At 44.2% G+C, this 15,586-nt stretch overlaps 1 protein-coding gene across 3 annotated transcripts; it reads right to left on the bottom strand.

The window, feature by feature from the left end:
• Positions 1-1,225: 1,225 nt before the first annotated feature.
• On the bottom strand, positions 1,226-14,851 carry LOC136436806 (uncharacterized). Of its 3 annotated transcripts, XM_066431135.1 has the most exons (4): positions 14,363-14,851; positions 14,193-14,249; positions 12,141-12,242; positions 1,226-3,133 (listed from the first exon to the last, which is right to left on the bottom strand). In XM_066431135.1, exon 4 carries the CDS (start codon positions 3,078-3,080, stop codon positions 2,181-2,183), a length of 900 nt encoding a protein of 299 aa, XP_066287232.1. In that variant the 5' UTR covers positions 3,081-3,133; positions 12,141-12,242; positions 14,193-14,249; positions 14,363-14,851; the 3' UTR covers positions 1,226-2,180. The 3 variants fall into 3 exon arrangements, with proteins under 3 accessions (XP_066287232.1, XP_066287234.1, XP_066287235.1); XM_066431137.1 differs by lacking the exon at positions 14,193-14,249; XM_066431138.1 differs by lacking the exons at positions 12,141-12,242; positions 14,193-14,249; positions 14,363-14,851 and adding an exon at positions 3,269-3,752.
• Between the last annotated feature and the right edge of the window lie 735 nt (positions 14,852-15,586).

Below are 15,586 nucleotides of genomic sequence, written 5' to 3'. Positions count from 1 at the left end.
AAAAATGCAACAGACAGTAGACTCCAGTGGTAAACAAACGAGCGTTATCAGATGCGTTCACAGTCATACATGTATTGCTAATCCAACATTTTGCACAGGTGTGTCAGCTATTGTTTAGTAGACAAATAAAGCGTGAAATTTATAATCACTTACCACCCTGGGCACTGTGCCACAGTTTTCCCGACTGACCTAAAAAGCCAAGGCTAAAGACTCTATTATCTTAGATTAAAGTATGAATCCCGTCCGGATGAAGCCGTGTGGAGTGTACGGTGTGACATCGGGGCTGTCTTGGTTTGAGCCGGTTGATTCCCGCCATGCAGTGTATTTTAGTCGGCCAAGTAAAGGTCGGGTAGCCGCTGGCGACCTTCTGACACCGCGTTAGCGAGCGACGAACCGTCTTTATTGTCGGGAGAACGAAATGCGTAAACAACACAGATAAGAACATGCCTTGTGAGTACATTTGATGAACTGTTGTACACACACTGGTGTTTTCTTAACCTAGCTGTGTTAGAGATTGTATAATCCATGTGTTTGACAGATTGGATTGAGCACTAAGCCATTTAATTCGGCATTTCCGATAGAGACAATTACGCGTTAAGGTGTTATCTTTAAGTGTCGCCATTGTTCTTCGAATGACAACACTTAAGGGCTAAGCACTTGCTGGATATATATCCGAGAAGACTCGTATGTAATGGCTACTTAAGTGATAATCGAAGAAGACTTGTCGTGAGCATTATTTGTGTGTGTTTTGAAGGGGTGGGGGCGAAATAATGACGTCATCTTTTTGTACTGTCTGCTCGTCTGCCAAATATTGTTGTTTCTTTGTTTCTTTGTTTGTTTTGAGCTGTCGATTTGAACGCATGTTTCTACACGCAAAGAAAACAACCGTTCATTGGGTATATCTGAACTGTATTTTCATCAAACAGAAAGATTTTAAAAACAAGATATAACAAGGCTTTTGAAAAGATTTACGTTTTCTGAAGATCACAGGCGCAGACTATATAAAGGAAGCTCTGTTTTCTGACCGATTTACGCACCTCAGACGACTTCCGAAACACCCTTATCTGAGTACACAATCATCAGAACCATGACCCCCGGACCTTAATTATAATTATGAGTGAATACACCTCTCTTAACGGATTGCTCTCAACCTGACTGATTTATCTCTGCAAAAATACATAAGGCAAGGACTGAGACCAAATAATGATGAGCTATACCTCAGAAGTTGTCATTAACTGGTTTATGTAGTGAGACGGGTGGAAGAGGTTGGGCATTAAAGCGTCTTACATAGCTTGAAGAGACAATGCTTCAAGAGCCCGTAGGCAACGGGTTACCTTTGCTCCTCCGCTCTATCAACCATATATGGAGAGCTCTGTCATCGATTAGCTCAGGTCGTTGCGTGGACAATTATAACCCAAAAGAGGTCGGTTTCGCTAGACATGTCAGAAGTATGTACAAAAGACAGGGGCAATATGCTGTAGAATAACACCACATAGATCAAAGGTCTCGCGTGTAGCTATTTTGCAATCTACTTAGCATTTAGCGATATTTGGCGGTGCGGAAGGTGTTACATGCCTGGTTATCTCACTATCTTGGCTTCGGTCACAGAGCAATGACAAGCAATGACAAGTACCGTGATTGTGCGTGCCCAACAAGTTTTCAAACGATTTTCTTCCTTTACTCGAGGGCGGCCATTTTGTTTTTTTTCACCACGAAAAGAGATGAGAACACTTTATGGCGCGATTTTGAACGACTGCACGACGGTTTGTCACAGCATGAGAATGATATGAATTGAAATAGATTGTATACGTCTATTCTAGAAGTTCTTGTTGTATACATACTGGAATTTGTCTCTGTGGAGTTTCTAATGACAGAAATAATTAACGTCAGCCCACTGAGGGACTAGCCACGGGGTCTTACCTCGTTGAATGGCTACTTAATTACTGGGCAGTTTCGGCCGATTTCCTGGCTATTTTCCGTGGTGTGAATGTACAAATTGCACGGCTAACGAGATAAAGTATAATTAATAGGCAATGTTTCTGTCTTTGTTGTCTCACATGACTGACTTAATGTTCGTGAGGAAAAGTTGGCTGTCGTCGGATACGGCCGTCAATCACATTGCAAGGTATTTACAGAATTGTTTATAAGGGAATGAAAGGATATACCTGGGATTGGGGTGATTATATGATTGGCTTTGCCTTTTGGAATCGCCTTCGCCTCGGTTTAGGCGTAATGTACAAGTCGTCGTACAAGTCATCGAATTCGTCGACATCGACGCCAGCTTGGCTCCCTTCGGCCGAGCCGTCCGTGTTCTCTTCGGCAGTTTCCGGCGGAGACCCGGGCCTGTGTCCGGGCGGTTCGGCGCGTTCCGGGTCGCCCTCGGTCCCGCCAGTTTCCCCGAGTTGTTCCCGATCCGGACGCGGCACAGTCTTCAGCACCGTGGTGACGATCCACAGGAACTCCTGAATCTGTGTCTCCGTGGCTTCGTGTTTGACACGCAGGTCTTCCAATCTGCGGCGCTGCATCTCGTTTTTCTCGGCCTGGACCTGTAGTTCCAGTAGTAGCTGCTCGTTCACTCCTCTCATATGTTCCAGGTCGTTTGTCAGGGAGTCGACCCGGGAGCGCATGCCGCTCAGGGCCTGCCTCTGCTTGGTGATCAGCCGTCTCAGTTTCCTCGTCTCCTTCTGAAACCCTCCCATGTTACCGTCCTGTGCCACCTGCCTCCTGGCATATTTACGGAGCGATTCCTCGTACGTGTGCATCCGTGTCGTCAGGTTGAACAGACCGGTGCTCTGTGTGTTGAGTTGCTCGCGGTTTGCCAGTTGGTGTCTGTGGACAAGCACGACGTCATCTTTCAGACGCTGGAGTTCGGACGCGTCCAGGGACGGGCAGTTGGACGGCGCCTCCCGGGCAGTTTTGGTCGGGCTGTCGGGCTGATTGTACGGGGCGACGAAGGTGCAGACGCATCGGTTGTCCTCGATGTGGCCAAGGCTGTAGACTTCCTCCTGTGTCGTCAGAGACACGCCGACGCCGAGGAGTAGGACGCAGGCGACAGGCCAGGCCAGGTGCGGCGGGCTCATGGCGATCGTACCTCAGGTGTCGCACACAGGTGATAGATCACACATCGCACCTCCTGCAACCAGAGGCGAGAAATACACACGTCAGTCAGGTGAACCAACAGAACATCCTCACACACATGTCACTACCAGGACCCGCCCGGACAGGGGGACACGGCTACCCCAAGGTCTCCCCGTACTGATGTCCTTACCTCTCCGCCCTCACCTCTCCCAGCCGCCTGCTGTGCCCTACCGGGGCTATTAGGTGTAAGTAGTGCCACTGTTCCTAAAATGATCGCTAACAGCCCGAGGCAAAACCCCAACTATGACCCTCCCAGACTCCGTCTGACCTGTGGTCGCGCGATTTTACACTACAGGCTAAGCACGGAGAAAGGAGAGGTGAAGACCAGCTGACGGTATATATAGGGCGTCGGTACACCGTCCTCTGGGCTTTGGTAAACACCCGGCGGCAAGGGACCACGAAACATAACCTCTACAGACATCGTCTGACATAGCACAGGTTGCCATGGTAATGCCCTTGGGCTTCCGTCACCATGACAACGGTTCAAAGATGAGTAGTATCAACGTTAAGATGATTAAGTGTCCGGAACCTAGTAAATTTTGCATCAGGGATCAGAAAAGGTCACAGCTAGGTTCACCAGGTTCACGGTCGTTACATTTCGCATGTCTTAAACGTAACCGAGTGGAAGGGCCTTTGTTCACGATCATTGGCATCTAATCGTCATATAAAATGAAAACTTCACCTGTCAAAATGTACTTGCACATTACAAAGATTTCCTCATATTTCATAAAACTGGTAAACATTCAGTACTGCCAGGTGTTATCTGTTAGATATCTATACTCATGGATGTAATGCATATCTTATTCCACTAAATGTTATGCGTCGTACACTTATGACGTAAATGCCTTAACCAAGAAATCTGAGTATAAGATCTTTAGACTGACAATGAGGGGTTCTCGAGAGATGTTCTCGGGAGATTGAACTAGCTGAATAAAAGGACTTTGTGTGCAAAAGAAGGCATATCCTCCGCGGCCCAACCTGATCCGTGGAGGCCTTACCTCATGTCCTGTGTGTTTATACCTGTCACAGCCGCCAGACTGTCTATACCTGTAATTAACCTTTTCAACAACCCGGACCAGCCAACGTTAGGTCATGTCTTTATGGGCTTAGGCACAACAACACACACATGATTCACGTCTACGGAAGGGCCACACCACTGCAGATCGTACTTTTAAAAACGCCAAGGCCACGCCTACGATTTATAAATTTTGTTCAATCCCTATCTGTATCAAGATATAGCATTTCTTTTATGCGTACGTCGGTATTGTTCTATGCATTGAGTCAGTGTATGAATACGATATACCGCCAGGGTGCGCGCTGGGAATATGGACCACTACACAATAGAAATATGATACCACACAGAATGCGTCCAATAAGCTGATGAATATAGTTACGACTCTCTCGGCGACTTAGATAGAAGAAATATCTATCTTGCTAAGGTTATATTACGTCATTTGTGAACAACGCATGTATGTCTACCAATGAAGAGGTCGGTTACATCTCGCATTAGATATCAATCTTTGAAGTCGAGAGCTGTCATTTTTCCAATGTATCATTCTTTGTGTATCTTAACCTATTGCTATGAAGTTACTGGCTGAAAACATTGTTTGAATTCTTTTGAAACTCGTTAGCATGAACGTCAAATTCACTAGAGATATGGTTTTCAGTACTTAGTCCATTTCCATAACCCATTGTGAATTCCTGTGTAATATGAAGTAATCCTAACGGCTTGCGGTGAGGTCAGCATTTGGAAGTGATCACAGAGAACACTCCATTTGCGCGACCCAGAATGATTCCCACTGGAGACTAAAAACTGTTTCATACACGCTTTTCACTCCATTAGGCAAAAAGCAACACCACGGGCCGCTTAAAATGGCATTTTTCTGTCAGGATCGCGCTAAATACTCCGGGTTTTACCTCACATGTAGGTCTGCGACATGCGGTTGTGGAGGTTTTGGCCTTGGAGGCTATTAGGCATTCTTGACTGCCCAAATGGACGACATGCGGCGTTACGTTACGGTAGCTAAGTAGTTAAGAGGACCATTTGGTAATCGTCTTACAAGGCAAATCTCAATGTAGGATTACAATAAATGAGTCTTAAAACACGTTCCTTTTGAATTAAATACTCCAACAATTACAGGTCTACAACTGTCTGACATCTGACACACAGACACAGACACACAGACACACACACACACATACGCGATCCTTACTTTTTGAAAACCCTTCAGACGGAGGTCATTACTTGTGTCGACAAGTACCCCACCCCCCGTCAATTTCCCCACTTTACGCGGTTTGCTCTGTTGAGTACACAGACATGACATTTTTGGCCACGACTAAGGGGACGGAGCCCTATCCTGTGTCCTAACGCCTTCTGGAATCATGTATTTGTATCTCCAAAAACATAATTACTTACTTGCCAAAAACCGAGACAAAAACGCAGTTTTGTATGATCCGTCACACTTTAGAAATGTTAAGTGCTGTTTGGAACAAATCTATTGCAAAACGATTCCTGACAATAACAAATGATGTCCTTATGCAAGAGCACTCAAGGGCCCAGCTAAGTTATAGCTCGTGAAACAGGAATTCACCACTATTGTTCCTCGCCTCTTTGTAACAGTTCCGACAGAAATAAACAATTACTTCACCTGTTCCAATCTGACCATATGTGCCTCTTTAAATTATCTCCGAAAGGACAGGTGTACCATATGGTCGAGCTGGGAAGCTACCTGCCGTTTGATGTAACCGGCGACATGTCTTGAAAACGTTAAACATCATCAGAAACGTATTTGCAGAGAACGCACTGTATTTACAAAGTACAACAGACTACAAATATCACACTCAGCCGTTCCAATGCACTTTGCCACTTATCAGTATCAGTTGGTTAGTTACAGATGGAAATCATCTTATCGATCATTACGTAGCTCAGTCTCCTGCACTGTCACAAACGTCGTACAACATGTGTACGACAGCAAATTGGGAACCTTCTTGAGACGTACAAGATTCAGCTGTCTCGTGACTAAAGAAAGGTTGTAATGCACCCTTGTCGTAGCCTCGCTGAAAATCGCAGCACAAAATATCGTACGGCATTTGTGACTACGCTTTAAGTGAAAAAGTGCAACGGGACGTCAACAAGTTCTAATCAGCACCCATTATTTTCTACTTCCTGTGTATCGTGCAGCGACTCAAGCGATATTTAATTCATTCTCTGTTGGTGGTGAAAACGTGAACAAACTGTGCTGTACACAAATACACACTTAATGACATAGTGAGGATGATCCCACATGTGACGAGCTGACCTGTCCGCTGACCTCTGCACACCTGTGCACACCTGTAGGAGATACCTGCTGTGCTCCGCAGGTGGCAGTGATGAGGTGGGCCCATTGGTCATCATTACGCGATGATGCTCGCCCTCTAGGGGGTCCTGCAGTGGCAATTTGGGGGGTCCGAAAAACTGGGGGTCAACTCGTGGGAGCGCACGGGTCAGAGATCGCGGGGAGAGGTCGATGTGGTCAGTCTTGTGTATGTTTGGAAAATAACTGAACTTCTAACGTTCATTGAAGTTATTCTAGAGATATTCGGGACTATCTTTTAATTGTGAGGAAATGATACGTGAGAGGTTTTCGTGCAGTACAGTCCACACACAGATAGACGTGTGAAGATCTAAGTACGACAGTTTTCAGTCTGATAAAAACAGCATGCGAACATCACTGTTCACAAAACGATATCTTTCTAATAAAGGACCACTGGGTATCAAAAAGGTCCATAAGTAAACCTGTGAAATTGTAATCTTTAAGCAAGAAATAACACTCTTGCTTTAAGACGTCAATAATAAGACATTGAAAAGTGATATCTTAAAAGTTTTTAAAAAAAGCACAGGCGTTTTCATATATAGCAGGTTTCTACGGTAGCTTCTTTGCAACAATCTTATTGTGTTTGAAGATAAGAAAGACAGTGTACGACAGGCAAAGTTGAAATCACACAGGTATAACCAAGCACAATAACGTCCTTGGTATAACAGTAGAGCCAACGCCTTAAAGGTGTGAGTTCTCACCTCTCACCTGGCTGTCGTCTTGAGAAATCACATCCCTCCATCACCTTGGCATTTCAGAGTGTGTCGGACTAATGGCACTTAACATAAGACTTAAAACGATTTACACGGTGTATGGCTTCTAAACGTATATCTGGAGTTCAGACCACACACGAAATATGTTCCCATGACCATGTCCAGATATTTCCAATTGTCGGTTACCGCCCCACTCTCCAAAAGTATAGGTTGTTCCATTTGGAAAATTCGGGGGTGGGGGTACTGCAGTTCGAAGGATGCTAAGTAATATTTTTACTGTATTACAACGATACATTCTGAAGAACTCCACAGTTTCAGTTTATAATTGCATAACGATATCTCTGTCATAGTGCAAAAACATCAACAACAACCTCCCTTCCAAAATACTCAAAATGGGCTGGTCCCACTGCAGTGGGTAGATCTGCACAAGGCAGGTGTCCGACAAGACCACTCCTCTTGTCACCCACAGCATAAATGTACAACACGAATCATTAATTATGGGGCAAGTAGGTCATGTCAGCATACATCAGACACTGCACTGTCTTGTTTCGAACTCTTATGGGATCTTCAATGACAACAGCTTGGTCAGCATTTAACCTTTAGTTTGCTAAGGGGCACGTTTGTTCTTGCAGATGTTCTTCCAATGACGCTCAATCAAACAGTTTGGAAGAAAAGGAACATCTTGCAGTCTGATGGTCCGAGCCCGGCCTTCGGTTGTTCACGGTTGGAAGAACCTTTCGTTTGAAACATCAGAATGGCCCAAATTTAGTGACGCAGATGTAGCCAGATGCGGTGTTTAGAGAGTAAAATGTCCACATGCTACAACTTTTTGTATGCTACAACTATCCAATAATCTTACATCTTACACATGGTTTCCACCGAAGCTGTCTTAGTACATGTATCATCATTTACGCAAAGGGCTTGCTTCTTCTAAGCGTTCTACTATCGATGTAATTTACTTGGGGGGAAACTAGGTTAATTTGACCTTGGCGACGCCTTCATACGAGTTTAGCCGAAAGGTCATTCCACCATCGTAACTCTTTTACTTTTCTAAATGAGGTTACAGTAGTTATCACAGAAGCCGCAGCAATCACACAGAAGCATTCCGACATTTGTTTATTCCAAAAGAAACAAAAGAGCTTAGTTTAAGACTACTGCACTTGACGAGATGGCGTTCACAGTCACTGAAGAACTTCCGGACAAAAGGGTTTTAGGAAGTCTGGAGCGATATTGAGACATGGCAATCGTCATAGCTGGGGAGGGGGGCAGCCAGGTCCTCTTAGGTCCGAACTTGAAGGAGGAGAACAGTTTGACCGTATATTGAATGTAAACGCGCTCCTAATGATTTGAAAAGGGGGCTTTTGACTGGTAAGTTCTTAATTGAAATCATTATTTTCGAGGGGAGGGAACTAGGCGAGTGGAAACTCGGTGAAGGACTTTTTGAAGGTTATCTCCTTTGTCGTACCTTCACCCCAAGCTGACCTTAACTATGTACTCTATGTGGCTGTGATTTAATTAAAGAGACCGTGCCACAACAATCGGTTTCAACACCCGTGACATGTGGTCTGGGAAATATCGTCAACCACCCAACAGAAATAGCTAACAGCTTGTTTGGCAAGGGTGTTGGAGATTAAGCGAAAACTTGGAGACGACGTTTGAAACAGAAACATGCTCATATCTGCAGATTTTGAAACAACGTGTAGCAACTTATCACTCAACAAACAAGCAATCATGGCGGTTTCAACTTGTTGGTCACTGAGTGAAAAGCGTGTAAAGAGATATTGTCCAGTTATTCTACCGACAAAATTGTTCTTTTTCTTCAAACTGTTCTCTACAAATTGTTTTGGACGTCTTAAAGCTCCGATCTAAAACGTGGAACATGCAAGAAAAGCACAGGACCAATGTTGCACAACTGAAAAGTAAATGCAAGTCGTGCCTTTTTTTTTCAGAATAAAAATCTCATAGACATAACTACAAGAAAACCTAATAGCACCCCTCTCATAGAACTACAGGCCATATGCCAGCAATCACCAAGTCCACGTTCTCAAACCTCTATCCTCGACATACCTTCAATAACATCCAGCTACCCCAGAGGTTTCAAAGGAGTCGGAAAGTAATTACTTCTCGCTATTGGACCATACAGAAATAACAACCAATGGTATGTGTTATCCTGGTACATAGCAAACCACTCTGGTCTCGTGTACTGTATCTAACACAAGAATTTTACGCGTTTGGTAAACCAGGTGGTTTCAAATTCCATTTCATTGTTTCATTCAATATGCGGCAAGATCGGTAGTTCGTCGGAACTACGGGACTAGCGACGATCATTTAGTGATAAAGCAAACATCAGGTATAGAAAAAAGAACATTCCCTTGTCTTCCATCCACCAAGGCTTGCTTTTAAAGATCCCTATGTGACCCAGGGTAGTTTGGGGAACATTTTAACGGAGAGCTGCAACATCAAACTTAAAGGCAGCAAACAGAAAGAGACACAAACGTTACCTTGCCCGCAGATCTGGAACTTGATAACGACCTTCGGCAGTGATCACTCCTATGAACGGTCTCCTCCTTCCCGCCTTACTCTGCGCCTTACGTCCGACGTTTCTTAGGTGTAAATAGTTTCCTTCCCTGTGAATATGCCCCTTCTTCTCCTTACTAACCTGAACAAAGCAGCATCCGAGACCAAGAACCAACTGAAACTCCGATGAACATACTCCTTCTTCTTCTTACTAACCTGCACTAAGCAACACCCGAGCTAGACCACCTGAAACTCAATCCTACACAAGTGTCCTTCGCACAAGTCGGACAGCCAAAGATCGGCGCGTCTCCACCAATGACAGAAGAGAATGATGGAGAAACCAGACTAGGGCAGGTCTTGACCGAACGATTTTTCAAGCACCACTCTTGATAAATCTCTTCATGTTTACTTTTGACTGTAATGAATGTCTTTGATGGCCTAATTTTCTCTTTCGCCCCTTGACCAACATATTTGGTCTATTAAGAGAGATACGATAAGGTGCGATCAAATGAAATGGTATTGATAATGTTTTTAAAACACTTTCGTTCTGTAAGACGTTAAAATCTGTAATTTAGAAAAAAATGATTCATTATTATGATAGCTGCCAAGAATGTTATCTCTTTTTTTTCGCCGTGCCAACACGTCATCGAATATATACAGTCCGTTTAACGTTTTGCAAATGAACTAAATTTAGAAAGAGAAACAATAGGGCAGTCGAGTTGGGACTCAAAAGAAACGTAACGTCCCGTTTCTGCTCCAGTTGCTAGGAAGGCGCAGAAAATCTCCAGGGATTACAAGTTGATCTTTTTAAAGTCACGGTGGACTGGATCAAACGTCGCACCTTGCGCCTGTGTCAGCACTACAGCTTTTACTCCGACCGGGCCGCACCACGGGGTATTAAGGAATGTAAATACACGGCAGTTGTTGGTCATAGCTAGGGAAGGGTACAGGTAGTCTCTACCAGACTAACTACGCAGGCTATAGGGAGAATATTTGCCAGGGAAGTTAGGTCACTGTAGCATTTCATTTGCCGGCGTAATTCTGTTCGGAGGGGGAAATGTTAACCTTCCCGCGGACTGACTCTCCTGGCCAATTATCAGTCAATCTTTTTGCCGAATTCTACCATCCACACCCCCGTAGGAAGGCCTGGTGGAGGCTAGGGTACAGGCGGGAAAGACAGGTGGGTGTTCTGGGACAGAGATGCTGGGAACGACACGGACAAGCCCCGTTAGGTCACCCCCTGCAAATAAATCCCGCCACACGTCGTAGGTTGTACGGTAAACTAACACAAAGATTGTTTATTTGGAAAGGCAGGGATTACACACTCCTGAGTGTTTTGTGGCCCCGGGGGTTTTAAGGGAAGAGAAATATTGTTGGAAGGTCAACGTGGGCAGGTCTTTTTAACCCATTCGTATAACTGCCATCTCACGTGTAAAGCCTTTGGGCGAAAAGAAGAAATGGAGGAAGGAAACTGGAAATAAAAGAGGAGAGAGGAGGTGCCAGGAGAAACAGGACAAGTTGAAAGAAGAAAGGGGCTAGGAGAGATTTTATTACGTCCAAAGTAGACGAGTTAACATTGATTTAAGAAATTGTGCTATCTTTACATGTTAACGGATGTAGCCATGCCGTATTAGGTTAATACTGGGTAAACACGGACACCTGTTAACTGCCGATACTGGTCACAGCTGGGAGTTACAGCGTCGCTATAAGTCTCTGACCAAACGTCTAGCGACAGGCCGGCAAGTTTGTTTTAGCTGTTTCTGTGTTTTCTTGACCTTCTTATGTCGGTGCCCCATAATGTCATTGTCCTCTAAAATAATGTTGATCGCACATTTATGTCTTACAGCTTCCCCGGCTCTATCTTGAAAGGAAATCAATATGGTCAATACAATTGCGGATGCGGATCAGTCGTCCCAGATTTGTTTCTAATTTTCTAGCAGATGTCCGGAGGCAATGTCGTTCGTTCTGTCTGTACCCTCTCAGTATCTGCTCGGAGATCAATTTGTACCTCTATAGTAGTTGTACGTAACGTTAGAGAGAAGGAGACGGACTAATGTTTCAGGACATTGTTTGTGTTAGATGCGTTACGTCTTTATACTTAAATATCATACGTTCATACATTAGGAACATTTCTAAAAATGCTTCAATACGTCCATTTTCTGTATGAGGTATACAGTTAATGTACGCTAGCACTATAACCAGCCGCGTTTTCGCAAGAAGCGAGACAGTAGCATCAAACATTAAAAGACATGAACAGACAATAACACACGACGAAACAGACGACACAATACGACCCACCACAAAGCACGGTGTCGTCCTGCTCATCATGAACAGCCGCTTAAGTGGTAAGAAGGTGTCATCTTAAGCATGTCTTAATTAAGAGGCACCGACACCAGGACAAACAAACGGAAGAACTCACTCGTAACGGTCCTCGGTCGGCCACGTCTGTCTTCCGCCAGTCTGGTGTATGACGCAATGTTTTGGAGCGACTGGTCACTGGTCGTCAGTACTTCCCACCGTTCTGTACAACAATGGCGAAATGTGATTCAACACATCGTACCGTGTGAACCCTTAAGTAACTTAAGACCAACAGAGAGCACACCTCTTCCCATGGGAGACACACGGACAGAACAAAAATCACAGAGCAAGATGTTATCAAAGATCACTGAGTCTGTTTTGATTTTCATCAAATCGGTCCATTATCTGCTTTTGTCATTGTCAACAGATAGACTGATCTAAACCTTATCTGCAAAACTGTACATCTCAAAGTGAATGACGCTGAAATACGAGCGCTCAGTCGTGACGTCACTAGTACTTGGCTACCCAGTGAAATCGAGAACAGCCGAATGTATAACGTCTCTCGTTTGCTCTACTTTGAAACCATTCCAAAAGAAATAAACAATGGATGCACCTGTCCTGCATAGCCTGAGACAGACCCGAACAGTATCAGTAATGTATCATCCCTCCGTGAATCACCTCTGTTCAGTTTTGAACTTTTGATTGATAAAGTTTACATTACAAACTGTTGAACTGTTGGGTGTCTCTAGATTTGTGACATCCCAGAACAATACAAAGAACAATACGACTGTTAAGTCTGGCGGAAGTGCTCGGGTGCATGATTTCGTGATACGATCTTAGCCGCTTCCTGTTTCACCTGACTGAATTTAGGACAATTTCACCTTGCAATTGGAAAGCGAAGGACACTTTCATACAAATGGATGAACTTTATGCAATGTACTGAATGCTGATGGTTTCGATTTTGAAGACGCCCAGGTAATTGACTCATAAACTTCTACCTACTCTCCAAGTTGTTGGGGATGATTGTGACCCTCTTAGCATGTGTCTCGTTTTCCGTCCGAACTCTAGATCTGCGACACGTATAACAGCTAACCGTTGTCGTATCAAACTTCACTTTGATACCGTGTAGAAGTGAATTACTATAGTTGTTGGGGCCTGGGCTGTGGACGGCAGCCGGGCATATGATAAGAAGGTCACAATCTTCCCCAACAAACTCTGCTTGGAGATTGAATTTTTGTTACTTTCCATCGGCCAGGCGTAGTCTATCGTGAATGATCGGACACAGTTCTCTGGACAGGTCAAAGGTCTGGCAGATCTCGGACATGTTTATTTTGTGTACGGCAAAAGTATTTTATCTACACAACTCTTGACATGTACTAATCCTGTAACTTGTCATACATGTCTGTCTGTACAGCTGTAACGTCGTAGACTGGATGTAGGTTTAGTCTCGAGCCTATCGTATCAGATGTTTTACGGATATGAAAACTAGTGTTCTTCCTGTTTTTGACTTACTACCTCGGTGGTTAGAAAGGCCACCTGTACTGTAATGGCGCAAATCGACCAGTCCCCACCCACTTTCAAGAAAGCATAGAAGGCACATTTTCTCAAAAGTATTAACGTTACATTTCCCGTAAACGATACAATTAGATTTTAACTAGTGGGTCTTTCACAAATTAAAATTGTTTACATCTTCCTGAGTCATAAAAGTTCCCTTTTATAGCAGATCCCTCACGTGCTAAAACTGTTCGAAATGTAATTTCTTGGGGGGACAATTGACAAGTAAGTAGAAGAAAACCCAGATCGTCCGTCAGGGAAGACAGGTTGATGACATCCTCCAAATGTTGCACTTAGACAAGACACGTCCATCTGTTTCATCTACAAACAATGTCTCAAAAGGCCCCATAGGTGCAATCAAACATGTTTGATGATCACAGACCAACCGCCTTTACTTTCTCGCTGCTACAGCAATCCCAGTGGTGATGCAGTTCTGTCAGAGTGAACCCCTACACGCGGGATACAATTGATAGCTGCACAAACCTGCCCACTTTGCTTAAAACAAACCATTTCAAGAATGGATCAGCTACCTGTTACGAGCAGTACACAAACACACCATGCAATGGGGAAAATGCTGGCTTGCATTCTGTTCTCAAATACAAACATACAACTGGCGTACCGTAGATGGTGGAGAATGGATTCGGTCACTTCGGTGGTTCTCTGACGAGGGCTTGACCTAAAATAAAGACGAAATCAGTCCTTCATTATATATAACGATACTGGTTCATCAAGCGCTCCCATTCCCACGGTATTCTATCTGCATAATTACATTGAGAAACTGTCACTCACCTGATCCGTGTTGTATTAACTTGTAACATTAAACCTTCAAAAAAGCACAGGAGCTCCCAGTCGAGCGGCGTAAGAGCACGTGAAGTAGCCGTGTAGAACTCGCGACCGCTGACCGCAGGAACACCACTAGCATGTGTAGAGATAACAGATGCTTCTCAAGGGCCTGTTCACTCGGTTAGCATAGCAAGGATACGGTAGTGTATGCGCGTGTGTCGTTGCACATAAAGTTGGCCCACACAAAACATCTCTCTGCGAATGAATCACTCGCGCCCTTTTCCATCCAGCGCGCCTCTCAAACGATCGTCTGCGTTTATCTCAGGAACAACTGCGACATAACAAACACTGGCATATTTCAGATAAGGGCCAGCTTACTCTTAGCGAAGCTCATTTCTTAAATGATTAATATTGTGTTCAAAATTTCCTCTTCGTGGGAAAGGATCGGCAGAAATTCGTCTTCGCAGAGGAACTTGAATCCGACAGAACGTTGTTCAACAAACGCAGCAATTTGAGAGACTTTCTGTCCTTGTTTTTTACACGCAAGCTGCAAAACGTAAGGTCATGTTTTTAACATCACATTTGTTCATCCGGGAGCGTTTCAAAAACATGCCAGTTTAGAAAGACAGTCGTATTGGAGGGAGACGTGACTGTTAAAATGTCACGTTTTCTGCAGACCTTTGTATTACATTCGAAGTTCGGTATGCTACAGTTTTGCTGAGTCTAGATATGGAGTAATACATTAAGCCACTATATATTCTGCAAACTCACAATGCTACATCTTATAACACTACGTCTATTGACACATCAGTACATACGTATAGACCTTCTCTCTAAATTAAACAACTGGACTTTTCGCCAGACATGTTATTGTCAGGGACACGTGGAAAAATGTACAACTTATGAGTCATGGCGCGATATGGAACTAGTCCAACGCACCTGTCAGTGTAAACCTAGCAGAGGCCTGTGGGCATATTGCGGCGGGGGTAGACATCGTATCATCGTAACAGATTAATAGCAAACTTATACCTTCATTTGAAGGCATGTCTCAACGTGAAAATGTATGAACGACATACACATAGGAGAAGTTTACTTTCTTGATAAAATTCACGTCGTTTTCTTCACATTTTAAAACTACGAACTACAACCCTCGCACCTTTTTGCAGTTCACAATGACAGGTGCGCAAAGTGAGCGTGACGCTCCCCAGACGTTGAGAGTGGGTATGTAAG

The sequence above is a fragment of the Branchiostoma lanceolatum genome, chromosome 6 (genome assembly GCF_035083965.1).
Source record: "Branchiostoma lanceolatum isolate klBraLanc5 chromosome 6, klBraLanc5.hap2, whole genome shotgun sequence".
NCBI lineage: Eukaryota > Metazoa > Chordata > Leptocardii > Amphioxiformes > Branchiostomatidae > Branchiostoma > Branchiostoma lanceolatum.
The sequence above is the reverse complement of the archived record's forward strand: the minus strand, read 5'-3'. Positions and strand labels throughout refer to the sequence as shown.

What these genes read in the sequence shown, in the direction of transcription:
- LOC136436806 (XM_066431135.1), bottom strand. Translation starts at nt 3,080, where the DNA reads ATGAGCCCGCCGCACCTGGCCTGGCCTGTCGCCTGCGTCCTACTCCTC.